The 26569-nt window shown below is 44.7% G+C and overlaps 1 protein-coding gene across 2 annotated transcripts; it reads left to right on the top strand.

The window, feature by feature from the left end:
* Positions 1-3458: 3458 nt before the first annotated feature.
* LOC120319909 (zinc finger protein 585A-like) lies at positions 3459-23813 on the top strand. 2 transcript variants are annotated; one of them, XM_039369262.1, is made up of 4 exons: positions 3459-4050; positions 11174-12202; positions 14225-14330; positions 19810-23813. In XM_039369262.1, exons 2-4 carry the CDS (start codon positions 11372-11374, stop codon positions 22281-22283), a joined length of 3411 nt encoding a protein of 1136 aa, XP_039225196.1. In that variant the 5' UTR covers positions 3459-4050; positions 11174-11371; the 3' UTR covers positions 22284-23813. The 2 variants fall into 2 exon arrangements, with proteins under 2 accessions (XP_039225196.1, XP_039225195.1); XM_039369261.1 differs by lacking the exon at positions 3459-4050 and having other exon boundaries at positions 10900-12202.
* The last annotated feature ends 2756 nt before the right edge of the window (positions 23814-26569 follow it).

Genomic DNA, 26569 nt, shown 5'->3' with positions numbered 1-26569 from the left:
GGGCTAGTACTAGTAGCGCCAGAAAGAATGAAGCGACTGGGCCAAAGCCGAAAGGACGCTCAGCTGTGGATATATCTGGTGGTGAAAGGAAAGTCCGATGCTGTAAAGATTTTTTCTCCATAGGAACCTGGAATGTAATATCCATGAATCAAGGCAAGCTAGACGTAGTCAAAAAAGAGATGACAAGACTGAACATCGACATCTTAGGAATCAGCGAACTAAAATGGATAGGAATGGGTGAATTTAACTCAGATGACCATCAGGTATACTACTGTGGGCAAGAATCCCTCAGAAGAAATGGAGTAGCCTTCATAGTCAATAAAAGAATAGGAAAAGCAATACTGGAATACAATCCCCAAAATGACAGAATGATCTCAATTCGAATCCAAGGCAAACCATTCAATATCACAGTAGTCCAAATCTATGCCCCAACCACTGGTGCTGAAGAGGATGAAATTGACCGGTTCTATGAAGCCCTACAGCACCTTATAGAATTAACACCAAAAAATGATGTCCTTATCATCATGGGGGATTGGGATGCTAAGGTAGGAAGCCAAAAGATAACCAGAATAACAGGCAAGTTTGGCCTTGGAGTACAAAATGAAGCCGGGCACAGGCTAATAGAATTTTGTCAAGAGAATACGATGGTCATAACAAACACTCTTTTCCAACAACCCAAGAGACGGCTCTACACATGGACATCACCAGACGGTCAACATAGAAATCAGATTGACTATGTGCTCTGCAGCCCAAGATGGAAAAACTCTATACAGTCAGTAAAAACAAGACCAGGAGCTGACTGTGGCTCAGATCACGAGCGTCTCGTTGCAAAATTTAGGCTTAAATTGAAAAAAGTAGGGAAAAACCCTAGGCCACTCAGGTATGAACTAAATCATATTCCTGATGCATATACAGTAGAGGTGACAAATAGATTTAAGGAATTAGATCTGATAGACAGAGTGCCGGAAGAACTATGGATGGAAGTTCGCAACATTGTACAAGAGGTAGCAACTAAAACCATCCCAAAGAAAAAGAAATTCAAGAAAGCAAAATGGCTGTCTGAGGAAGCTTTGCAAATAGCTGAGGAAAGAAGGGAAGCGAAAGGCAAGGGAGAAAGAGAAAGATACACCCAATTGAATACAGAATTCCAGAGAATAGCTAGAAGAGATAAGAATACCTTCTTAAATGAACAGTGCAAAGAAATAGAAGAAAACAACAGAATAGGGAGGACCAGAGATCTCTTCAAGAAAATTGGAGATATGAAGGGAACGTTTCATGCAAAGATGGGCATGATAAAGTACCAAAATGGCAGAGACCTAACAGAGGCAGAAGAGATTAAGAAGAGATGGCAAAACGACACAGAAGAACTATACAAGAATGAGCTTAACATCCCAGATAACCACAATGAGATGGTCACTGACCTCGAACCAGACATCCTAGAATGTGAAGTGAAGTGGGCCTTAGAAAATCTGAGCAACAACAAAGCTAGTGGAGGTGACAGTATTCCAGCTGAGCTATTCAAAATCTTAAAAGACGATGCAGTAAAAGTGCTACACTCAATTTGCCAGCAAATTTATTGGAAAAACTCAAAACAGTGGCACAGGATTGGAAAAGGTCAGTTTACATTCCAATTCCAAAGAAAGGCAATGATGCCAAAGAATGTTCAAACTATCGCACCATTGCACTCATTTCACATGCTAGTAAAGTTATGCTTAAAATCCTACAAGCTAGACTCCAGCAGTATGTGGATCGAGAACTACCAGAAGTACAGGCAGGATTTCGAAGAGGCAGAGGAACTAGAGATCAAATTGCCAACATACGCTGGATCATGGAGAAAGCTAGGGAGTTCCAGAAAAACATCTACTTCTGCTTCATTGACTATGCAAAAGCCTTTGATTGTGTGGATCACAACAAATTGTGGCAAGTTCTTAAAGAGATGGGAGTACCAGACCATCTCATTTGTCTCCTGAGAAACCTATATGCGGGTCAAGAAGCAACAGTGAGAACCGAACACGGAACCACTGATTGGTTCAAAATTGGAAAAGGAGTCCGGCAAGGCTGTATACTGTCGCCCTGCCTATTTAACTTATATGCAGAGCACATCATGAGAAAGGCAGGGCTAGATGAATCAAAAGTTGGAATTAAAGATTGCCGGGAGAAATATCAACAACCTAAGATATGCAGATGATACCACTCTAATGGCAGAAAGTGAAGAGGAACTAAAGAGCCTCTTGATGCGGGTGAAGAAGGAGAGTGCAAAAGTGGCTTGAAACTCAACATTAAGAAAACCAAAATCATGGCATCCGGCCCTCTCAATTCCTGGCAAATAGATGGGGAAGAAATGGAGGTAGTGACAGATTTTATTTTTCTGGGCTCAAAGATCACCTCAGATGGGGACTGCAGCCAAGAAATTAAAAGACGCTTGCTCCTGGGGAGGAAAGCTATGGCAAATCTAAACAGCATTCTAAAAAGCAGAGACATCACCCTGCCAACAAAAGTGCGTATAGTCCAGGCCATGGTTTTCCCAGTTGCAATGTATGGCTGTGAAAGTTGGACCATAAGAAAGGCTGAGTGCAAAAGAATTGAGGCCTTTGAACTATGGTGCTGGAGAAGACTCCTGCGAGTCCCTTGGACTGCAAGGCGTTCAAACCGGTCAGTCCTAGAAGAGATCAACCCCGACTGCTCTTTAGAAGGCCAGATCCTGAAGTTGAAACTCAAGTACTTTGGCCACCTAATGAGAAGGAAGGATTCACTGGAGAAGAGCCTAATGTTGGGAAAGATTGAGGGCAATAGAAGAAGGGGACGACAGAGAATGAGATGGCTGGATGGAGTCACTGAAGCAGTAGGTGTGAATTTAAATGGACTCCAGAAGATGGTAGAGGACAGGAAGACCTGGAGGAACATTGTTCATGGGGTCGCGACGGGTCGGACACGACTTCGCAATTAATAATAACATAAAGCATAATTACAATGTAAAATGTTATTGTTACAAATGTTTTTTATTATGCATTGATCATATTATAGTGTATTCTGTATTATTGTTGCAATAAATACAATGTTTCTTTTATTTACAATATTTTTTTCTTCAATTTATTTGTGTCCTCCTTTTTGTTGTAAAAAAGTTGGTCACCTTAAAAACAGTGTTTCTCAAATTGAATAACTTCAAAGTGAATAGAATTTAGAATAATTTAGAATTTAGAATAGAAATAGAATAGAATAATAGAGTTGGAAGGGATCTTGGAGGTCATCTAGTCCAACCCCTTGCTCAGGCAGGAAACCCTATACCATTTCAGACAAATGGCTGTCCAGTCTCTTCTTAAAAACTTCCAGTGTTGGAGCATTCACTGCTTCTGGAGGCAGGTTGTTCCCCTGGTTAATTGTTCTAACTGTCAGGAAGTTTCTCCTTAGTTCTAGGTTGCTTCTCTCCTTGATTAGTTTCCATCCGTTTCTTCTTGTCCTGCCTTCAGGCGCTTTGGAGAATAGCTTGACTCCCTCTTCTTTGTGGCAACCCTTGGACTTCATGGATTTGAACTCCCGGCATTGGTTGGTGAATTCTGGGAACTGAAGTCCACATATCTTAAAAGTTGCCCAAGGTTGATGAAGACTGATTGCTTTTTAAACAGTGTTAGCCTGTCGGTCCCAAATCCCGGCTCAAGGATATTTTGCCACCGCAACCCAGTTCCTTTTCCTTTGCAACCTTGTCCATTTTATTCTGGACGTCTTTTTCCTCCTTCCTCTCCGGCATCTTTGTTTTTCTGGAAAAAGGAGAAAAGCACCGCCTCAGAAAAAGAATAAATAAATCCTTAGCTCCTTTTTTTTTTTTTTTTCTTTCCCCTCTGGCACTCCACGGGTTAAGGAGAAGAAGGGGCGATTCCTAGAGGGGCTCCGGAAGATGAAAGGGCTGCGAGTTTAGAGGCATTTAACCAAAAAAAAAATATATTAAAAAAAAATAAAAGTTCCTTCCTGTTTTAATTTCCTGCAGGAGCTGCTGAATGGAAGATGGGAGAAGGCGCTGCTACTGCTGCCGCCGACGCGCGCAGAGGGAATGGGGTAAGCGCAGCCCTGGGCTCCAACAAGGGGGAAAGGGGAAGGCCGCCTTCCCTCTGCACCGCTTGGCTTTGAAGGGATGCAGGGCAGGCAGAAATCCAACCGGGCTAGCTTGTCCAGCATCCCAGGCAGTAGTGCGGAGAACCCTCCCTTGCAGCATCTCTGCCTGTCCTTCCCTTTTCCACCGTCCCCGGGGAGCGAGGCAAGCCAGCCGACGCGGAGCGGGGCGCATAAGGACCCCTTAAAACCGCAAGGCATGTGGCTAGACCTCAGTTTTAAGACAGGGTGAAAGAGAGAAGGGGAGAGTCGCAGGGTCCCACTGCCCAGAAAAGACGCTTTATTCCGGGGCAGTCTATCTGAACCGCTGCTGAAGGAAGCCAGAGGATGGGGATGCATTTGGGGGGAGCCTTGTGGGGAAATTTCAAAAATTGTGGGTCATTTTTTTTTTTTTAAATAGCTCTCTTTGAGCAGCTCGCTCCCGGGATTCTCAAGCCGGTCCTGAACTTTTTGTTGGGGGGGTGTGTGTGAGACCTGGGTTGGTTTTGTATTGTTGTTTTTTAAATAATAATAAATCATAACACGGTGTGTGTGAAAACAGGGTGAAAAATGTTCCCTTTTTTGTTTTAAGAATGCAGCTGTCCATTCAGGTCGTGGAATCCTTGTGCAAAAGCACAGCTGGTCTTGGACTTACAACAGTTCATTTAGTGACCATTCAAAGTTATGACGGCACTGAAAAAAAGGGACTTAACGACCATTTTTTCACACCTGCAACCCCCCCGCAACGTCCCCGTGGTCGTGTGATCCAAATATGAACACTTGGCAACTGACTCATAATTATGACGGTTGCACTGTCCTGGTGTCCTATGATCCTGCTTTGTGACCTTCTGACCAGCAATCAATGGGGGAAGCTAGATTAGTTTAACAACCGTGTTACTAACTTAACAACTGCAGTGATTCACTTACCAACTGTGGCGAGCAAGGTCTTAAAATGGGGCAAAACTTACTTGACCAATGTCTCGCTTAGCAACATAAATGTAGGGCCCAATTGTGGTCGTAAGTCAAGGACTACCTGTATTTGTGTGTACCCACAGGTGGGTAGTGGGCTGAAGGTGCCCCCCCCCCGCCTTTTAACTTTACAATGATTCCTTTAACTTTGTTTTAATCTGGTTTTTAACTTTAGCTTTGGTATCATTTTATTCTTTTATCTGTAAACTGTCCAGAGGCAGTGTGATGAGCAGTGTAGAAATTTGATCAATAAATGTAATAAATATTTGCTTCGCCAAATGCTGCATGTTTCCTTGGATTTGGAATTTTCACATTAAGAGGAAAAACAGGAACAAGGAAACTGGATTAAAATTGTGCAATATGATAAAGGTTCATATGGAAGATGGTCACCTAGACCAGGGCTTTTCAACCTTTTCACCCATTGTACCACTTTTAGGATATGGCAACATCTGAGTACCACCAGTCGCCTAGCAAGGTGTCAAAAACCTGATGACCCCCTCCCAAAAGGAAAAAAGTGATAAAGTACAGGTAGTCCTAGACTTACAACAGTTCGCTTAGTGACTGTTCGAAGTTACAATGGCACTGTGCCCCCCAAGCCACAGCCGAGGAAGACACCTGCCTGCCCACCCGGTGGCGCTCTTCCTCCTGTCCGAGGTTTTCATTGTTGTGAGCATTTCTGTTGAGGATTGGCAGCGGGGGTGGGATGGGGGGGGTGTTTGGTTTTTATCCCCCCCCCCGTCTGCTGGGTGGTTGCAGCAGATTTTGGTCACTTCACATGACCCTGAGCCACTGTGACCATCACAAATATGAATCAGTTGCCAAGCATTTCAATGTAAATCACAAGACCCTGGAGATGCTGCAACATTCCAGCTGATCGGCGCTTCTTCTGAGCTCAGCAGAAGCGCCAGGATCAGCACCGGGCTCCAGCCGGAGCCTGGCGCTGATCCTGGTGCTTCCACTGAGCCCTGACAGTCCTGAAGAAGCGCCGATCAGCTGGAAAGCGGCATTGATCCTGGCGCTTCCGCTGAGTCCTGACAGCCCTGCAGCTCCAGTCTTGCTCAGGCTTGTGCGGTGCTGCCACCGGTTCAGCTCATTCCCCTCCCCCGCTACCACTTTTCTAGGATGGTCGCATACCACCTGCCAGGTGCCAATGTACCACAGGTGGTACCCGTACCACTGGTTGAAAAGCCCTGGCCTAGACCAGTTGGAAACTTAGCAATTTTAAGACTTGTGGACTTCAACTCCCAGAATTCTCTAGCAAACATAACCTGGGAATTGAAGTTCACACGTCTTAAAGTGCCCAAGGTTGACAAACCATAGACATTTGAATATTAATGCTTATTAACAGTGCTTGTGTCCCTGTTAAGCTTTAATTTCCTTAATTCTTATTTCATTTACCATCAATTATCCTTGATTTGTACAAATATTAATGTTTTCAGATTATTGTTTTAACAATTGGTTGACAGCCTGTCTTGGATCAGAATATAATTCAGCCATTTTAAATATCTAAGCATATGGCTAGTTGGCATCAACAACTTGATGTCAACTCTTATCTCCAAAATTCAGAGTGAAATTCAAAATTATAAGCAATCAATGTGTAGTAAAGATTCAAAGAGTGATGCTTTGAGCCCTTTTACAGCAACTTCCTAAACATCTCCATTGTGTCTAGCCCAGGGGTAGGCCACCTTGCCTCTTTTATGACTCGTGGACTTCAACTCCCAGAATTCCTGAGCCAGCCATGGCTCAGCTTGGAAACCTCTCCCTTTCCCCTCAGCATGGCTGGCTCAGGAATTCTGGGAGTTGAAGTCCACGAGTCATAAAAGAGCCAAAGTTGCCTACCCCTGGTCTAGTCTGATCTTGCTTAGCTTTCGATCCTATAGAAAAGAAATCTAGGGTTGCAACCGGCTGAGCTACCTATTCAGCTATTGGACAGTATGGTATAGTAGTCACCAACAGATGGATTCGTAGCTGGCTGACCAACTGCACTCAGCGTGTGGTCCTCAATGGAATTGCATCTACATGGAGGGAAGTGTGTAGTGGGGTGCCCCAGGGCTCTGTTCTGGGCCCAGTGCTCTTCAACATCTTCATCAATGATTTGGACTAGGGAATAGATGGGGAACTCATCAAATTTGCAGACGACACCAAGCTGGCAGGAATTGCCAACACTCCAGAAGACAGGCTTAAGATACAGAAGGATCTTGGCAGACTTGAAAAATGGGCGTTATCTGACAAAATAAAATTCAGTGGTGAAAAAAGTAAAGTTCTACATTTAGGCAAGAAAAAACAAATGCACAGGAATAATACAGGTGGTACCTCGCTCAATAGTAACTTTGAGAGGGATCTTGGAATCCTAGTGGATAATCACATTTAAATATAAGACAGCAGCCTGCTGCAGCTGCCAAAAAAGCCAACACAGTGCTGGGCTGCATTAACAGAGGGATAGCATCAAGATTAGGTGAAGAGTTAATACCACTTTACAATGCCTTGGTAAGGCCGCACTTGGAATACTGCATCCAGTTTTGGTCGCCACAGTGTAAAAAAGACATTGAGATTCTAGAGAGAGTGCAGAGAAGAGCAACAAAGATGATTAGGAGACTGGAGGCTAAAACATATAAGGAACGGTGGCTGGAATTGGGTATGTCTAGTTTAATGAAGAGAAAGACGAGGGGTGACATGATAGCAACGTTCCAATATCTCAAAGAAGAGGGAGTCAAGCTATTCTCCAAAGCACCTGAAGGCAGGACAAGAAGCAACGGATGGAAACTAATCCAGGAGAGAAGCAACCTAGAACTAAGGAGAAATTTTCTGACAGTGAGAACAATTAATCAGTGGAACAACCTTCCACCAGAAGTTGTGAATGCTCTGACACTGGAAGTTTTTAAGAAGAGTCCAGACAGCCATTTGTCTGAAATGGTATAGGGTTTCCCTGCTTGAGTACGAGGTTGGACTAGAAGACCTCCAAGGTCCCTTTCAACTCTGCTGTTCTGTTAGTTAGAGTGATGGAGTAGGATGTGGGAAATCGTGATTCAATTCCCCACTCAGGGCAAAGTTCCTTGAAAGAATCTGTTGGTTGTGAAACTGGGGAGGAGGAAAGAACCATATACTATATACATTTTTTTTTAATTAAAAGTTTTAAAAATTTCACACAATATATATCCCCAATCCCTCCCCCCCCCCACTTCCCAGAGCTGATTACAGGGTTACAAATAAACAAACATAATCTAAATAACATTACCCAACTATACTATTAATCAAATCCATAACATACTTTAACCCCTCTTCAAAATAAATATTAACAAATTGAAAACAAAAATTATTATATGATTATATAATTAAACCATAATACTAAAAATAATATAATATAAAATCAAATAATATAAATTCAATCATATTAAACTATTAATAATAATCTAAAAATTACTCATAAGCAAGATAATATTTTTCAGTCTGATATTTCTTTTGAATATAATCAATCCATCTTCTCCAAACCATATACTATATACTTTGAACCCATGCGGGGTAGTCCTTAACTTAGAACCATTTGTTTAACAACCATTCAGAGTTACAGTGCCATTGAAAAAAATGATCACGACCGCTCCTTACACTTCATGATTGTCACGGCATCCTCACCGTCAGATGACCAAAATTTGGGCATTTGGCCAACCAGCGTGAATTTACGATAGTTGCAGTGTCTCAAGGTCATGTGATGGCCCTCTGTGACCTTCCCAACTGGCTTCCGACAAGCAAAGTCCAATGAGAGGAACCAGATTCGTTTAACGACCATGTGATTCACTTAAGAACGGCAGTGATTTCGCTTAACTGTGCCAAAAAAGGTCATAAAACTGGATGCTTAACTTGCTTAACTGCCCTGCTTGGGGCAACCAATGATGTGTCATATATTTCTTTTCTCATCAGTCCAGCTGATGTTGCCCAGGTTCAGAGAGATGTAATCAAACAAGATTTGAAGGATCGCAAGTTCCTAGTATCTGCATCAGGAAGAATACAGAATAACAAGAGTTGGGAGGGACCTTGGAGGTCATCTAGTCCAGCCCCCCGCTGAAGCAAAAGACCCTATCCCATTTGAGACAAGTGGCTGTTCAGTCTCTTCTTGAAAGCCTCTAGTGATGAAGCACCCACAACTTCTGAAGGCAAAGCTGTTCCACTGGTTGATTGTTCTCATGTTACCTGCCTGAGCAAGGGGGTTGGACTTGATGACCTCCAAGATCCCTTCCAACTTTTATTATTATTATTATTATTATTATTATTATTATTATTATTAAATTTCTCCTTAGTTCTAGGCTGCTTCTCTCCCTGATCAGTTTCCATCCATTGTTTCTTGCCTTGCCTTCTGGTGTTTTGGAAAATAGGTTGCCCCCCCTCTTCTTTGTGGCAGCCCCTCAAATATTGGGACACTGCTATCATGTCCCCCCTAGTCCTTCTCTTCACTAGACTAGCCATGCCCAGTTCCTGCAATCGTTCTTCACATGTTTTAGCCTCCAGGCCCCTAATCATCTTTGTTGTTCTTCTCTGCACTCTTTCCTGAGTTTCAACATCTTTTTTTAATAGTGTGGTGATCAAAACTGGATGCAGTATATCAGATGTGGTCTTACCAAGGGTCTGTAGAGCTGTATTAGTACCTCACATGATCTTAATTCAGTCTCTCTGTTCATGCAACTTAGGATTGCATTGCCATTTTTGGCTGCTGTCACACACTGCTGGCTCGTGGTTAAATGATCGTCCACTAGGACTCCCTTACACAGTTTCTGCTATGAAGCCAGGTTTCACCTAATCTGGACATGTCAAACCCAAGGCCCGGGGACCGGATGCGGCCCGCGAAGTGGTTTCATGTGGCCCGCGAAGCCATTCTGGAAACAGTGAGGGAACGGCCCCCACTGCCTTGGCCCTGGCCCAGGCCGGCCAGGAGCCAATGTACAATTTTGTGGTGGCCTTCTATGCTGAAACGCATTCAGTCTTAGCTCCACAAGGCCGTCTGGAAACAGCGAGGAACCAGCCCCTGCCGCATCGGCCCAGTCCCCTGGGTGCATGCTGGGGAGGTGTCACCCTTTGTGAGAAATGAAGAAATTCACCATCGCCTGGAAGTGGCCAGGAAATGGCCCTCACCTACTTCACAGATCTGGCTTGATGGGCTCTGCCCCGATCCCACCCCCTTCTGCCAGAGACCCTCAGATCTGTCCCACTCCTGCCCTGGCCCCCCACAGGCACCCTTGATGTCAATGATGTAGAGCTGGCCATGCCCACCCAGCAGGCCACACCCACTCCATCCACGTCCACCCAGTAGGCCGCACCTACCCTGGCCACCCCCCCCCCCGAGGGCAACCGCAATGCTGATGTGGCCCTCAATGAAATTGAGTTTGACACCCCTGCACTAAAGGATTCTCCAATTGTGGTTTTCCCGCCTTCTCTATGTGTCTATGCACATTCAAGCAATTTTTTTTAAGCCTATCAGATTTTCTCCAGCAAAGCCGGAATGCAGTCAATACTTGCTCATGGTGTGGCGAGTGGGTGGTTAATATTATTTACGGAGAGAGCATGCAAATGCATTTATCCATTTAGGGTTTCCAGACTTATACAATCTTCCTGGGTTCAAACCCCAAAGTTTTATTTTTTTTTTCAGAGCGACGACAGGTAGTCCTCGACTTATGACCCACAACGGAGCCCAAAATTTCTGTTGTGAAGTGAGACAGTTGTTGAGTTTTGCCCCATTTTACGGCCTTGTGAAGTGAATCACTGCAGTTGTTAACAACGCGGTTGTTAAGTGGGCTTCCCCGTGGACTTTGCTTGTCCGAAGATCGCAAAAGGGGATCACGTGACACCGGGATGCTGCAGCCGTCATAAATAGGGGTCAGTTGCGAAGCGTCTGAATTTGGATGGAGATGCTGCAATGGTTGTAAGTGTAAAAAAAAATGATCATAAGCCACTTTTTTCAGTGCTGTTTCGGAAATCGCCACTAAACGAACGATTGTAAGTCGAGGGCCATCTGTGAGGTTTTATCTGTGTGCCAAATGGAATTGGGAGTTCTGTAAAAGCTTGTTTAATATCGTGGTTCCTTTTTTCCATTCGTTCCTGGTTCCTTCCTTTGTTTTTGTTTTTTTTTTTCCAGTTCCTCTGCAGAGACGGCCTATCTCCCTCTAAACTAGAGTTAGTGGCGTAACTAGGGAAGCCTGGAGCGTGCCTGCCACTTAACCAACCAACCTTACATGAGAATCTGTTCAGGGATCGACAGCCTTAGGCCATATGTTTGATCCAGCCCATGCTGAGGACTGGGAAGTCTCCTAAGGAAGGGGCTGGCTGACCACGGATGAGGCCCAAACAGACTTGGGACAAAATGGCTGCCAAGGAAGGGACCCAGTCAAGCTTCGGCCTCCGGTTTCATGCCGAGCTGGAGCAAGGAATGCATCAGCGGATTAAGATGGAGGAAGAGGAGCCGGCGAATTCCTCCACATCTGGAGAAGGCTTGGAGGAAGCTCCTCACCTCCTTCAGCCTGGAAGCATTCGGGAGTTCTTGCAAAGACCGCCCGGAGACCAGGAAGCTGGAGATGGGCTCCTCCAGCGGTGGGAGGCCCAGTGGCAGGATTTTCTGAAGAAACTGGAGTACCCTCACTCAGAATGGGAGACGCCCCAGTTGCTGGACGAGCCCACCCCCTGGGACAACACCAAGGCCTTCCTGGCGTCTTTTGAACAAGTGGCCCAGGCCTGCCAGTGGCCCAGAGAAGACTGGATGGCCCGTCTCTTGCCTGCCCTGAGCGGGGAAGCAGAGCAGATCTTCAGCAATCTGGACACCAGAGACCGGGTGGACTATGACAAGGTCAAGGCGGCCATCTTGAGGGGGGACGCCATTGCCAGGGAGCGCCAGCGGCAGAACTTCCGACGGTTCTGTTACCAGGAGGCTGAAGGCCCGAGGGGTGTCTACTGCCAGCTCCAGAAACTTTGTCATCGTTGGCTGAAGGTGGAGAGACACTCCAAAGAGCAGATCCTAGAGCTGCTGATCCTGGAGCAGTTCCTGGCCATCCTGCCCCCGGAGATGCAAAGTTGGGTCCGGGAACACGGTCCGGAAACCTGCTCCCAGGCGGTGTCCCTGGCCGAGGATTTCCTGCAAAGGCAACCAGCCGAGGCGGGTTGGGAAGAACAGGTGAGCTTGGGACACCTCGGGCCTTCTTTGCAGCAAGATGCCGTGGCTCGGTTCGCCCAATACGCCAAGCTACACATCTGGATTAAGAGTTCAGTTCCGTACTGTACAATGGTTGTGAAATGAAGGCTGGGGTTTTGCAGCTTGCTGAAATAAGAGCCCTGTTTTGCAGGAGCCCTCAAAAACCCTGTGAGAATGCAACCCCCCAAAATGATAAATTAATGTGGTGAGCCCCCTCCCGCCTCATCCAGGAAAACGAATGGATTGGGAAGAAATGAATATAATATTAGGTTGGTGATTAAAAATTAAGCTACGTATCAAAAGTGTTGTCACATGTTATGGTGGCCCAGCTGGCCACCCTGGGCTGGCTGAAGCAAAGTAGAAGTAAGTTTTGACTCTGCTCCTGTTTTATTTATGTACACTTGATCGGCTCGAAAAAAAAATGTGTGACCCATAACGGAAATTCCTGTTGTAAGCTACAAGTAGTCCTCGCTTAACAACGGTAATTGCGACCGGAATTTCCATAGCTAAGCAATGCAGTCATAAAGCATGACATCACACAACTGCATCAGTGACGGCAACTGGACTTCCTTGTTTTTCTTTGAAGACGTTCCGCTTCTCATCCAAGAAGCTTCTTCAGCTCTTGACTGGATGGTGGGGAGATGGAAGGACTGAACAGCTTTCTCTCAATGAGGGGAAGGGAGGGTATGACAACATCTATCTCCCGTCTACAACACAGTCCTTTCAGAAGTTCCAAGAAGGCTCCACATCCATTTGTACCACTCAGATGACCCTGAGGACACAGATAAACCTCCAAGTGGCCTCAACGACTCTGTAAGAATGCAAATGACCAGCTCTCTGCAAGGAGTATAAATCCTTCCATTCCCCACCATCCAGTCAGAGCTGAGGAAGCTTCTTGGATGAGAAGCGAAACATCTTCAAAGAAAAATAAGAAAATCCACTTGCTTCCTGAAAAAGCACCTTTGGGACAACCATGACCTGGATGATTGAGAACCTCCATAGAGATTGAGCTGGTCTAACTGGTCACTGAACGGTGGTGCCTGTTTTAATTAGGTTACTAATTATTGGTGTATATAGCCCTACTTTCAGGGAGAAAGACTTGTGGGGGTGTCCTTCAGATGTCAACCCTGCTCCATCTTAGTCTGCACCCCAGTTTCATCACTTCTCCTGTCATGTAATAATAATAATATAATAATAATGACAAAACAGTCTGGATAGTGGACATGGCAGTGCCTGGAGACAGCAGAATAGACGAGAAAGAACTGGAGAAGATAACAAAATACAAAGACCTACAAATAGAAATAGAAAGACTGTGGCAAAAGCAAGCCAGGGTAGTACCAATAGTCATAGGTGCCTTGGGTGCAATCCCAAAACAACTGGAGCACCACTTGAACACCACTGGCATTGACAAATTTGCCATTAGTCAATTGCAAAAGGCGGCCTTACTAGGAACTGCTTCCATCCTGCAACGATATCTGTAATACCATCAAACATCCACATCTGCCTGTCCCAGGTCCTGGGTAAGGACTCGATAGGTAGACAAAATGCCAAATCCAGTCTGAACATCTGGCTGACTGTGCAATGATCCATAATAATAATAAAGTTGGAAGGGACCTTGGAGCTCATCTGGTCCAACCCCCTGCTCAGGCAAGAAACCCTATACCATTTCAGACAAGTGGCCATCCAGTCTCTTCTTAAAGACTTCCAGTGTTGGAGCATTCACCACCTCTGGAGGCAGGTTGTTCCACTGGTTAATTGTTCTAACTGTCAGGAAGTTTCTCCTTAGTTCTAGGTTGCTTCTCTCCTTGATTAGTTTCCATCCGTTGCTTCTTGGAATTGCTCATCATAAAATGGATTTGTGGCCCAGCTAAGACTCAGGGGTCAAAGATAGCTTCAGTTCCTGTCCTTTGACGCCCTGCTTGGAGCCTCCATTTTCTTCTCTTTCCCCTCAGTGCCTCTGCTTCCAGATCTTTCCTCGAAGTGACGTCTCCCCTTTCCTTCCAGGAGCTGGGACCCATTGAAGAAATTGCGCTGGACTTCTCCGAGGGAGAAGAGTCACCATCAAATGAGGCCGATGGGGACATTCAGGAGAAAGATGTTGGATCCTTGGGTGAGAATAAATGAATTTTACCTTCCCTTCGAAAAGAAAAAAAAACTTTTTTTCTGTAGTAACCCATAAACTTTACAGGGATACAGACCCTCAACTTATGACCATAAATGAGCCCAGAAATTACAGTTGTAAGAGGTGCTGGTTGTTAAGCAGGTCATCATATAATCATAATATACAGTAGTCCTCATCTTACGACCATAATTGAGCCCAAGAATTCCGTTGCTAAGCGAGAGCGGTTCAGTGAATTTTGCCCCATGTTACGACCTTTCTTGCCACAGTTGTTAAGTGAATCACTACAGTTGTTGAGTTAGTAGCAGAGTCGTTAAGTGAATCCAGCTTGCCCATTGGCTTTGCCCTTCAGGAGCTCACAAAAAGTGACACCAGAACTCTGCAATCGTCACAAATCTGAGTTGGTTGCCAAGTAGCTGATTTTGATCATGTGACCCTGGAGAAGCTGCAACGGTCACAAGTGTGAAAAATGGTCATAAGTCACTTTTTTCATGCCGTTGAACCTTCAAACGGTCACTAAATGAATTGTTGTAAGTCAAGGACTACCTGTAGTTAGAGCGGTGAACTAGCATAATCTAGCACGCAGAGTAGACAATCTATATACACTCCTGGGATTTCCCTGTGTGGTTTGCCATTTAAAATTTGATCCTAGACCAGGGGTAGGCCATCTTTGCCCTTTTATTACTCGTGGACTTCAACTCCCAGAATTCCTGAGCCAGCCATGCTGAGGGGAAAGGGAGAGGTTTCCAAGAAGAGCCATGCTCACCCAGGAATTCTTGGAGTTGAAGTCCACGAGTCATAAAAGAGCCAAGGTTGCCTACCCCTGGTCTAAGGGCTATTCTAAGTGTTATTTATATAGCCTAGGGCAGGTGTAGGCCATCTTGGCTCTTTTATGACTCGTGGACTTCAACTCCCAGAATTCCTGTGCCAGCCATGCTGAGGGGAAAGGGAGAGGTTTCCAAACTGAGCCATGCTGGCTCAGGAATTCTGGGAGTTGAAGTCCACGAGTCATAAAAGAGCCAAGGTTGCCTACCCCTGATCTAGAGAAATGAAGTTTAGTGTTGCTGCCTGCTGAGCTACCTATCCAGCTACTGGAACAGTATGGTATAGTAGTTAGAGTAGTAGACTCAAATGTGGGAAATCCAGATTCAGTTCTCTGCTCAGTGCAAAGCTGCTTAGAAGAATCTGAGCCAGAGACCTGTCGGTTAGGTAACCGGGGAAGAGGAAAGAACCATATACTCTTATCTACCATGAAGGTAGTCCTCAATTTATGACCACTCTGACAATTGGCATCCATTTACGACAGTTGCAGCATTCTGGGGGTCATGTGATCCCCATTTTTTACCTTCTCAGCTGGCTTCCAACAAGCACAGTCGATGAGAGAAGTTGGATTTGTTTAACGACCATTTAGTTCACTTAACAACTGCAATATTTGCTTAACAACAGTGATAAAAGAGATCATAAAATCTGGCCTGACTCATTTAACAAGCACCTTGCTTGGCAACAGACATTCTGACCGTAAGTCAAGGATAACCTGTACATTAATTAAAGATAGATAGATAGATAGATAGATAGATAGATAGATAGATAGATAGATAGATAGATAGATAGATAGATGGATGACAGACAGACAGACAGACAGACAGACAGAATTATGATAGATGGAAATAGATGATAGGTGGTAGATAGATAGAGAGATAGAGAGATAGAGATAGAATGATGGTAGATGGAAATAGATAAATTATAGATAGATGATAGATGATATAGATAGACATAGAGATAGAGAGAAATAGATGATGATAGAGAATGATGATAGATGGAAATAGATAGATGATAGAGAGATAGAGATAGATGAGAGATAGGTGAGAGATAGATAGATGATATATATATATATATAGAGAGAGAGAATGATGATAGATGGAAATAGAGAAAATGATAGAGATAGATAGATAGATAGATAGATAGATAGAGAGATAGATAGATACAGTAAAATGATAGATGACAGACAGACAAAAAGAGAGAGAATTGTGATAGATGGAAATAGATAGATAGATAGATAGATAGATAGATAGATAGATAGATAGATAGATAGATATAGAATGATGATAGATGGAAATAGAGATAGATTATAGATAGATGATAGATGATAGAGATACATATAGAGATAGATAGATACATAGAGATGATAGATGATAGATAGAATGATGATAGAATGATAGATATAAATACAGATAGGATAGATGATAGATAGAGATAGATGAGAGATAGATTGATTGATAGATGATAGATGATAGAATGATGATAGATGGAAATATAGATGATAGATGATAGATAGATAGATAGATAGATAGATAGATAGATAGATAGATATGATAGATAGAATGATGATAGAATGATGATGGAAATAGAAATAGATGAGAGAGAGACAGATAGATAGATGATAGAATTGTGATAGATGGAAATAAATAGATAGATAGATATAAATAGATAGAGAGAGATAGACAGACAGACAGACAGACAGATATAGAATGCTGATAGATGGAAATAGATTATAGATAGATGATAGAGATACATTTACGACAGACCGATCCTGCGATGAAATCCCAGATCCGGCTGTCTGGGGGAGGGAGACAGCCGGATCTGGGATTTCATCGCAGGATCGGTCTGCAGTTACACAGGTTACTCTGGTGCGAAATAACATGGAATGCTCGCCTCCCAGCTTAGGAGCCGCGCGCAATAGAGAAGTAATCAGCTGCAAGAACTTAGAACTCAGAAATACATCTGATATGAGTGATGGGAGGATTAATCGACCGGGCTCCATAACGAGGTCTATGAGCCGTGTGCAGGCGCGTTTGTGCCTATAAACGAGCTCCCCCACCCTCTGGCTTTTAACACCCTGATGATGATGGCAGCAATACAGCCATCGAAAGCTAGGTTATTTATTTATTAAACATTTAATTGTTTTATCTCCTGGTGCTCGTCTTTATCTTTTGAATATATATATATATATATATATATATATATATATATATATATATATATATATATATAGAGAGAGAGAGAGAGAGAGAGAGAGAGAGAGAGAGAGAGAGAGATGATGGAAATAGAGAAAGATGATAGAGATAGATAGATAGATAGATAGATAGATAGATAGATAGATAGATAGATAGAGTAAGATGATAGATAGATGACAGACAGAGAGAGAGAGAGAGAATTGTGATAGATGGAAATAGATAGATAGATAGGTAGGTAGGTAGGTAGGTAGGTAGGTAGGTAGGTAGGTAGATACATAGATAGATAGATAGATAGATAGATAGATAGATAGATATAGAATGATGATAGATGGAAATAGAGATAGATTATAGATAGATGATAGATGATAGAGATACATATAGAGATAGATAGATACATAGAGATGATAGATGATAGATAGAATGATGATAGAATGATAGATATAAATACAGATAGGATAGATGATAGATAGAGATAGATGAGAGATAGATTGATTGATAGATGATAGATGATAGAATGATGATAGATGGAAATATAGATGATAGATGATAGATAGATAGATAGATAGATAGATAGATAGATAGATAGATAGATAGATAGATAGATATGATAGATAGAATGATGATAGAATGATGATGGAAATAGAAATAGATGAGAGAGAGACAGATAGATAGATGATAGAATTGTGATAGATGGAAATAAATAGATAGATAGATATAAATAGATAGAGAGAGATAGACAGACAGACAGACAGACAGATATAGAATGATGATAGATGGAAATAGATTATAGATAGATGATAGAGATACATTTACGACAGACCGATCCTGCGATGAAATCCCAGATCCGGCTGTCTGGGGGAGGGAGACAGCCGGATCTGGGATTTCATCGCAGGATCGGTCTGCAGTTACACAGGTTACTCTGGTGCGAAATAACATGGAATGCTCGCCTCCCAGCTTAGGAGCCGCGCGCAATAGAGAAGTAATCAGCTGCAAGAACTTAGAACTCAGAAATACATCTGATATGAGTGATGGGAGGATTAATCGACCGGGCTCCATAACGAGGTCTATGAGCCGTGTGCAGGCGCGTTTGTGCCTATAAACGAGCTCCCCCACCCTCTGGCTTTTAACACCCTGATGATGATGGCAGCAATACAGCCATCGAAAGCTAGGTTATTTATTTATTAAACATTTAATTGTTTTATCTCCTGGTGCTCGTCTTTATCTTTTGATATATATATATATATATATATATATATATATATATATATATATATATATATATATATATATATAGAGAGAGAGAGAGAGAGAGAGAGAGAGAGAGAGAGAGATGATGGAAATAGAGAAAGATGATAGAGATAGATAGATAGATAGATAGATAGATAGATAGATAGATAGATAGATAGATAGATAGAGTAAGATGATAGATAGATGACAGACAGAGAGAGAGAGAGAGAATTGTGATAGATGGAAATAGATAGATAGATAGGTAGGTAGGTAGGTAGGTAGGTAGGTAGGTAGGTAGATACATAGATAGATAGATAGATAGATAGATAGATAGATAGATAGATAGATAGATAGATAGATAGATATAGAATGATGATAGATGGAAATAGAGAGATTATAGATAGATGATAGATGATAGAGATACATATAGAGATAGATAGATAGATAGATAGATAGATAGATAGATAGAAATGATAGATGATAGATAGAATGATGATAGATAGAATGATAGATGGAAATAGAAATAGATGATAGGACAGATGATAGATAGAGATAGATGAAAGATAGATAGATAGATAGATAGATAGATATAAGAGCCGAGGTGGCGCAGCAGTTAGGGTGCAGTACTGCAGGCCACTTTAGCTGACTGTGTTCAGCAGGTCAGCAGTTCAAATCTCACCGGCTCAAGGTTGACTCAGCCTTCCATCCTTCCGGGGTAGGTAAAATGAGGACCCAGATTGTTGGGGGCAATGTATACATTGCTTACTGGTGTACACCGCTTAGAGAGTGCTTGCACTTAAAGCAGTATATAAATCTCATAAATAAATAAATAAATAGATGATAGATAGAATGATAGATGGAAATATAGATGATAGATAGATAGATAGATAGATAGATAGATAGATAGATAGATAGATAGATATAGATGAGAGAGAGACAGAGATAGATGATAGAATGGATAGATGGAAATAGATAGATGATAGATAGATAGATAGATTATAGATAGATGATAGAATGATGATAGATATAGAGATAGATGATATAGATAGATATAGTAAGATGATAGATAGGTAGGTAGGTAGGAAGGTAGGTAGATAGGTAGGTAGATAGAGAGATAGAGAGATAGAGGGATGATAGACAAGGAGCCAAGCTAACACTGCTCCTCTTTTTATTATTTTTTATGTGGATGCCATATTCAATTTGTCCTCTTGGCTTTTTTGTGGGCACAGGATGGACGTGCATTAATGAGAAGATGGCCCACGCCGAAAGTTTTGACCAAGTTTTCAACAGGACCCTGAAACGGGGGAGACTGGAAAACAAGGTTTCCCACTTTGGGGAGCAGGATGACATTTTGCACGGGTGGTACCGAGCTGAGAGGAAGAAAGGAAGTGGCTTGCAAGACAGGGAGGAAGGCTCCCCCTTCTGGGAGGGCGAGGAATTGCTGGATGGTCCCGGCGATGACGAGCAGTTCCACGAAGGAAAAGACGCCTATCTGGTGGGCGGGTGGAGCTTCAGGCAGAGAGCCGATCTGATTAAACTCGAGAAAAACGATCTTTACAAATTCTCCGACGGTGGGAGGAGCTTCAAAGCGATTTCCCCGTGCGCTTCAAGCAACGAGAACGACGAGGAGAAAAAGCCGCACCAGTGCCCCGAGTGTGGCAAGTCCTTTATTGCCAAAGCACACCTGATCATCCATCAGCGGATCCACACCGGAGAGAGGCCCTTTAAATGCCTGTCCTGTGGGAAGACCTTCACCCAGCGCTCAAACCTCACTGTCCATCAGCGCATCCACACGGGTGTGAAACCCTTCCAGTGCGCAGACTGCGGGAAAAGTTTCTGCTCCAGCACCAACCTCAGCAAACACCAGAGCGTCCATGTGAAAGGGGCCCCGTACAAATGCTTAGCCTGCGGGAAAAGCTTCAAGATCCACGCCCATTTTATCGCGCACAAGAGAATCCACGCCCGGCGGAAACTCCACTCCTGTCCGGACTGCGGGAAATCCTTCCTCGCCGCCTTGCATCTCATCATCCACCAGCGAATTCATACCGGAGAGAAACCCTATAAATGCTTAGAGTGTGGGAAAAGCTTCAGCCAGAACGCTCACCTCAAAGTGCACCAGAAAATCCACAAAAAGGGGAAGAGGTTTCAGTGCGCTGACTGCGGAGAAAGCTTCCTCTCCAGGTTGAACCTCAGCCAGCATCAAACCCTCCACTTCGCCGATAACCCCTACAAGTGCACCGAATGCGAGAAGTCCTTCCGCCTCAACTCTCACCTGATGGCTCACAAGCGGAATCACGCCGCCAAAAAGCCGCACAAGTGCTCCTATTGCGGAAAAGCTTTCTTTACCAAATCCTACTTCATCATCCACCAGAGGATCCACACCGGGGAGAGGCCGTTCAAGTGCTTGACGTGCGGGAAATGTTTCAGCCAAAGCTCCCACCTGAACGTCCACAAGCGCACCCACACCGGGGTGAAGCCGTTCCCGTGTTCTCACTGCGGGCAGAGTTTCAGCTCGAGCACCAACCTGCTCAAGCATCAGAGGATCCACACAGGGGAAAACCTGTACATCTGCTCCGACTGTGGGAAAAGCTTTAAGGTGCATTCCCACCTGATTGCGCATAAGCGGATGCACGCCGCCAAAAAGCCCCACAAGTGCTCCTATTGCGGGAAGTCGTTCTTCGCCAAGTCCTACCTCATCATCCACCAGAGGATCCACACCGGGGAGCGGCCCTACAAATGCTTGGCTTGTGGCAAGAGCTTCACGCAGAGCTCCAACCTGACGGTGCACGAGCGCACCCACACGGGCAAGAACCCGTTCCAGTGCTCGGACTGTGGGAAAAGCTTCAAGGTGAGTTCGCACCTGCTTGCGCACAAGAAAATCCACGAAACCAAGAAGCCGCACAAGTGCTCGTACTGCCACAAGTCCTTCGTCTTCAAGTCGTATCTGATCATCCACGAACGGATGCACACGGGTGAGCGACCGTTCAAGTGTCTGGCGTGCGGGAAAAGTTTTAGTCAGAGTTCCCACCTGAACGTTCACAAAAGGACGCACTTGGGGAAGAAGCCGTTCCAGTGTTCCGAATGCGGGAAAAGTTTCCGTGTGAGTTCCCAGCTCCTGGCCCACAAAACCATGCACGTGGCCAAAAAGTCTTATGCCAGCCCGACGAGCAACAGCAATACCAATAGTAGTAACAACAACAGCAATAGCAATAAATGCCTGGATTGCGGGAAAACGTTTATTTCCAAGTCCTACCTGATCATCCATCAGAGGATCCACACCGGCGAGAGACCCTATAAATGCCTGGTGTGTGGGAAATGCTTCAGCCAGAGTTCGCACCTGACGGTCCATCAGAAGACGCACCGCCGCGTGAAGATGTTCCAGTGCTCCGAATGCGAGGAGAGTTTCAATTCCCACATGAAGCTGTTGAAGCACCAGAGGATCCACATGAAAGGAAATCCCTTCCAGTGCTTGGATTGCGGGAAATCGTTTGTCACCAAATCGCAACTCATCATCCATCAGAGAAGCCACACAGGGGAGAGGCCGTACAAGTGCTTGGACTGTGGGAAAGGGTTCAGCCAGAGCTCCAATCTTATACGGCATCAGAGGATTCACTCGGGGGAGAACCCCTACAAATGTTCGGACTGCGGGAAAAGCTTCTGTTCGCACGAGAATCTGATTAAACACCAGAGAATCCACACCTAAAACCCTGAACGAGCTGTTGATAAGAGGTTATGGACCAGTGTTTCCCAACCTTGGGGAATTCTGGGAGTTGAAGTTCGTGCATCTTAAAATCCCCAAGGTCGAGAAACAATGTTATGGACCATTGCATTGTATTAGCCAAGTGTCCGTTGGGGAGACTACACTACAACAGAAGGCCACATTGCCGTTTTGCTGTCACGACACGAGAATTTGCTGCTTATCCGAGCATCAGTGGAAGAGATGAATCATGTCAAGGCAGAGGAATGGAGAAAGTCTCCCGGGGGGAGGGCGATTCTCCCATGTATTTGGAAGCCTTTACTCAGAATTTGAACTCAGTACTGTTTCTAAACTGAGGAGCTAAGAGTGGCCAGAGAATGTTGTTCTGCATCCGTCAGCCGGCTTCAGAATGATTCTTAAGGACCACCAGCCAAGCCATCTCTTGACAAAAGCTTCCAGGTCACGTCCGTTAAGTAGTCACTCCAGATGAGTTTCTTTTAATTAGACTAATCTCCGACTTTTTCTTCAGGCCTGTGAAGGGATTTCTTTTTATTTTATCTCCACAAACGATGACTCTGCCAGGAAGGTTCAACTGAGAGAAAGTCCAGGGCCTTCAAGGGCCTTCCGAGTTTTCAAGACTAGCTGGATCCCCATTGTCCTGCTCTGCCTCCATAATCACCACCCTGCGTTGATCTTGGGAGTCTCTTCTGCAAGCTAGAAATTTTCGTTCGTCTTTGTTTATCTTAAAGAGAGGCAATCCAGCGTTCTCCATATGTGCAAAGATGGTGGGTGGTGGTTTAAATCACATCAAAGATGGGGGGGGCTGGAGCCTAGCCTTGATTCCTTCTGACTAGCATCACTCTCTAGATCGTAGGTTGACCAAGTCTATCTGCCGCCTTTTGTTATTTAAAAAAATGGATTCAGTTTGGGTCATCTTCACGGAGACATTCTTATCCCAAGCTCTGAGGAGATTTCTTTTTTCACAAGTTTGAAAAATGGAAGCATGGGACTTCCTAAGCTCCTCTATAGAAGGTGGTAGGATCAGCCCAGGAGAAAAGCCACAAATCGTTGGCGGTTCTTGGTGGATTTTCAGGTGCCACAAGGCCTAGTGTTTTTGGCCAGATGTCTTAGAATTGGTGCAGAGCGCAAGAAACTGGATTTTTAAAATGGTCTTTGGTTTAAACACCAGCCCACTGACCAGCTGAAGGTTTTCAGCCTCTTGAGTGTTTTCCCCAAAATTATTTATTTTTCAATACATTAACGAAATCAGAGTCCTGTTGAGCCAACCAACACCACCTGGACTCTGCAGTTAAGAAAATGGTTGCGAGATGAGTGACTTGGGGCTAATTGAAGAAGACCGCCCCAACCCCGGTTCCTGCTTATCTTCTGGAAATGTGTGTAGGTCACCAAGCTGCTTTCATAAGCAAGGAGGCGAAATTCTTGATTTTGTGCGTTTTGACATGATCATCCAGCCTTCTGTGTTCACTGCCTCCCAAAGAACAGAAAATAAGTCTTAGCAAACAACGTATTCTTGTATTTTGGGGGGGATAGGGGTAGGGGTGGGGTGGAGTTCAGCCATGTAATATCCTCTTTTGTTCCTATAAAATGGAGGCAGCCAAAAATGCCGGGTTTTAATTGGAAGTGGTGAAATCTTAAGGCACATATACAGAGAGAAATCGTGTGGGGGCTGGACACACCCAGATGTGATGTCACAAAGGCACCGTCCAATAAGAGATAGTGAGCTTTGTCTAGGCCTGGTTCTCTTGTAACCCCTGCAGGATGTCACATCAACCAATACCGCAACCAGTTTTGGTCACCATGCTACAAAAAAGATGTTGAGACTTTGGAAAAAAATTCAGAGAAGAGCAACTAAGATGATCAAAAGCCCGGAGACCAAAACATATGAAGAACTGCTGCAGGACTTGGGTTTGGCTGGTCCAGGGGTAGGCAACCTTGGCTCTTTTATGACTCGTGGACTTCAACTCCCAGAATTCCTGAGCCAGCCATGGCTCAGCTTGGAAACCTCTCCCTTTCCCCTCAGCATGGCTGGCTCAGGAATTCTGGGAGTTGAAGTCCACGCGTCATAAAAGAGCCAAGGTTGCCTACCCCTGGGCTAATCTAAAGAAAAGAAGAAATAGGGGTGATTCCAGTATTTGAGGGGCTGCCACAAAGAAGAGAGGAATCACATTATTCACCAAAGCACCAGAGGGCAGGACAAGAAACAATGGTTGGAAACTGATCAAGGAGAGAAGCAACCTGGAACTAAGGAGAAACTTCCTGACAATGAGGACAACTAACCAGTGGAAGAGCTTTGCCTTCAGAAATCGTGGATGTTCCATCAATGGATATTTTTAAGAAAGAGACTAGATAGTCTCTTGTCTGAAATGATATAGGTCAGTGGTGGCGAACCTATGGCAGGTGTGCCAGAGGCGGCACTCAGAGCCCTCTCTGTGGGCACTTCTCTGAACTGGTGGCGGGCTGTGGACCCCCAGAGTGCGCCGGTCGAGGGGCCGGCAGGCTGTGGCTGCTGACGGACACTGTCGGCCCCCATGCGCTTGCTGGCCTCTGTGTGCGGGGGCTGATGGTGTCAGGCAGCAGCCACCCCAGGCCCTGCCTCACCTTGCCCTGTGACAGTGGCACCCCTGCCTTGCCTCGCCTCGCCTCACCCCGCAGCACGAGCCTCCTGCCCACCACCCCACCTGCCAGAAACCCCCTGGATCTCCCCCAACCCTGCCCGGCCCCCACAGGCATCCCTCCCCACGAGCAACATCGAGGTGACCATGCCCACCTTGGCCACACCCACCCAGTCTGCCATGACCACCACAGCCACGCCTACCCAGTGGGGTACTTGGCGATACATAAATGGGTTTTGGGTTGCAGTTCAGGCACTCGGTCTCTAAAAGGTCCGCCATCACTGGTATAGGTTCTCCTGCTTGAGCAGGGGGCTGGTCTAGAAGACCTCCAAGGGTCCCTTCCAGCTCTGTTCTGTCTTAGAATTTTGGTTTCAAAAAAGGGGCAAGGAATCATCACTGTGGGTGACATCTGGGGAAATCTTAAGACAGGTCCCTTTATATAAACGTTTCTCCCAGGCCTAGACAAAGCTTACGAATTCGGAGTTGCGTTGTGATGGTTTCGAGAGAGAGAGAGAGAAGGCACGAATTGGAACAATGGTTAGGAAAAGGACTTTTTGAGACAAGGCATATATTGGGGAAATGTCTTTCCTCCTTTATAAATGGGGAAAGAGGTCTTCCACTTGGGACATGTAAGTAGCATCACTACCAAGCCTTTTTTTTTTTTTTGGTCCTTTCTAGGATATTAAAAACCTTTGAGATGCAAAGGTGGGCCATGTCTTGGTAACGGCAACACCCTCTCCTGTCCACCAGGCAACAACCAAAGAGAAATGACTATTGTTAATAAGGTCACCGTAGGGAGCAAAATGTTAAATAATAGAGGGGGAGGGAATTGGTAAAAAGGAAGGGAAAATTAAGAGTAGGAATTGCTTGCGATTTTGAAATGCCTTTGAAGTAGACCAGGGCTAGGCCACCTTGGCTCTTTTATGACTCGTGGACTTCAACTCCCAGAATTCCTGAGCCAGCATGGCTCAGCTTGGAAACCTCTCCCTTTCCCCTCAGCATGGCTGGCTCAGGAATTCTGGGAGTTGAAGTCCACGAGTCACAAAAGAGCCAAGGTGGCCTAGCCCTGGAATAGGAAAAAAAGATAGGCCAAAGGTGATCAAGATCTAGAAATAGATCTCTGGGCAATTTTTGGTCTGCTTAGAGTCCAGGGTAGGCAACCTTGGCTCTTTTATGACTCGTGGACTTCAATTCCCAGAATTCCTGAGCCAGCATGGGTCAGCATGGAAACCCCTTCCTTTCCCCTCAGCGTGGCTGGCTCAGGAATTCTGGGATTTGAAGTCCACGAGTCCTAAAAGAGCCAAGGTGGCCTACCCCTGGAGTAGACATTTGAAATGGAAACAAATTGCTCTGTTTAAGAACAAAATGGGCGCTGGAAGGAAGTGACTGTGAAGGAGAATTCAAAGAAATACTGAAAAATACCGTAAAAGTATAGGAAGTGCAGTTCAGACTGGACTGTTTCTCCATTAGAATTGTTTACCTTTCCTGAACATTGGACACAGTTTAAGATGGGCTGTTTTGCGTCCGTTACTTTGAATAAAGTGTTTCTAAAATGCTGTATGGAACAAGAATGGGGCAGCTGTAGAAGAGGGAGACTCAGAAAACTGACAGTTTTATGGATGCTCCCGAAGATTCGGTATTACGTTATATCGCCTTATC

This window comes from Crotalus tigris, unplaced genomic scaffold (genome assembly GCF_016545835.1).
Source record: "Crotalus tigris isolate CLP2741 ecotype Arizona unplaced genomic scaffold, ASM1654583v1 scf7180000020992.475769, whole genome shotgun sequence".
Lineage (NCBI taxonomy): Eukaryota > Metazoa > Chordata > Lepidosauria > Squamata > Viperidae > Crotalus > Crotalus tigris.
This window is presented reverse-complemented; position numbering and strand designations above follow the sequence as displayed.

Excerpts from the sequence above, each read along its gene's own strand:
- LOC120319909 (XM_039369262.1), top strand. The coding sequence starts at position 11,372 with ATGAGGCCCAAACAGACTTGGGACAAAATGGCTGCCAAGGAAGGGACC. Across the intron at positions 12,203-14,224 it reads AGGCGGGTTGGGAAGAACAG|GAGCTGGGACCCATTGAAGA; the intron begins GTGAGCTTGGGA and ends CTTTCCTTCCAG. Across the intron at positions 14,331-19,809 it reads GAAAGATGTTGGATCCTTGG|GATGGACGTGCATTAATGAG; the intron begins GTGAGAATAAAT and ends TTGTGGGCACAG.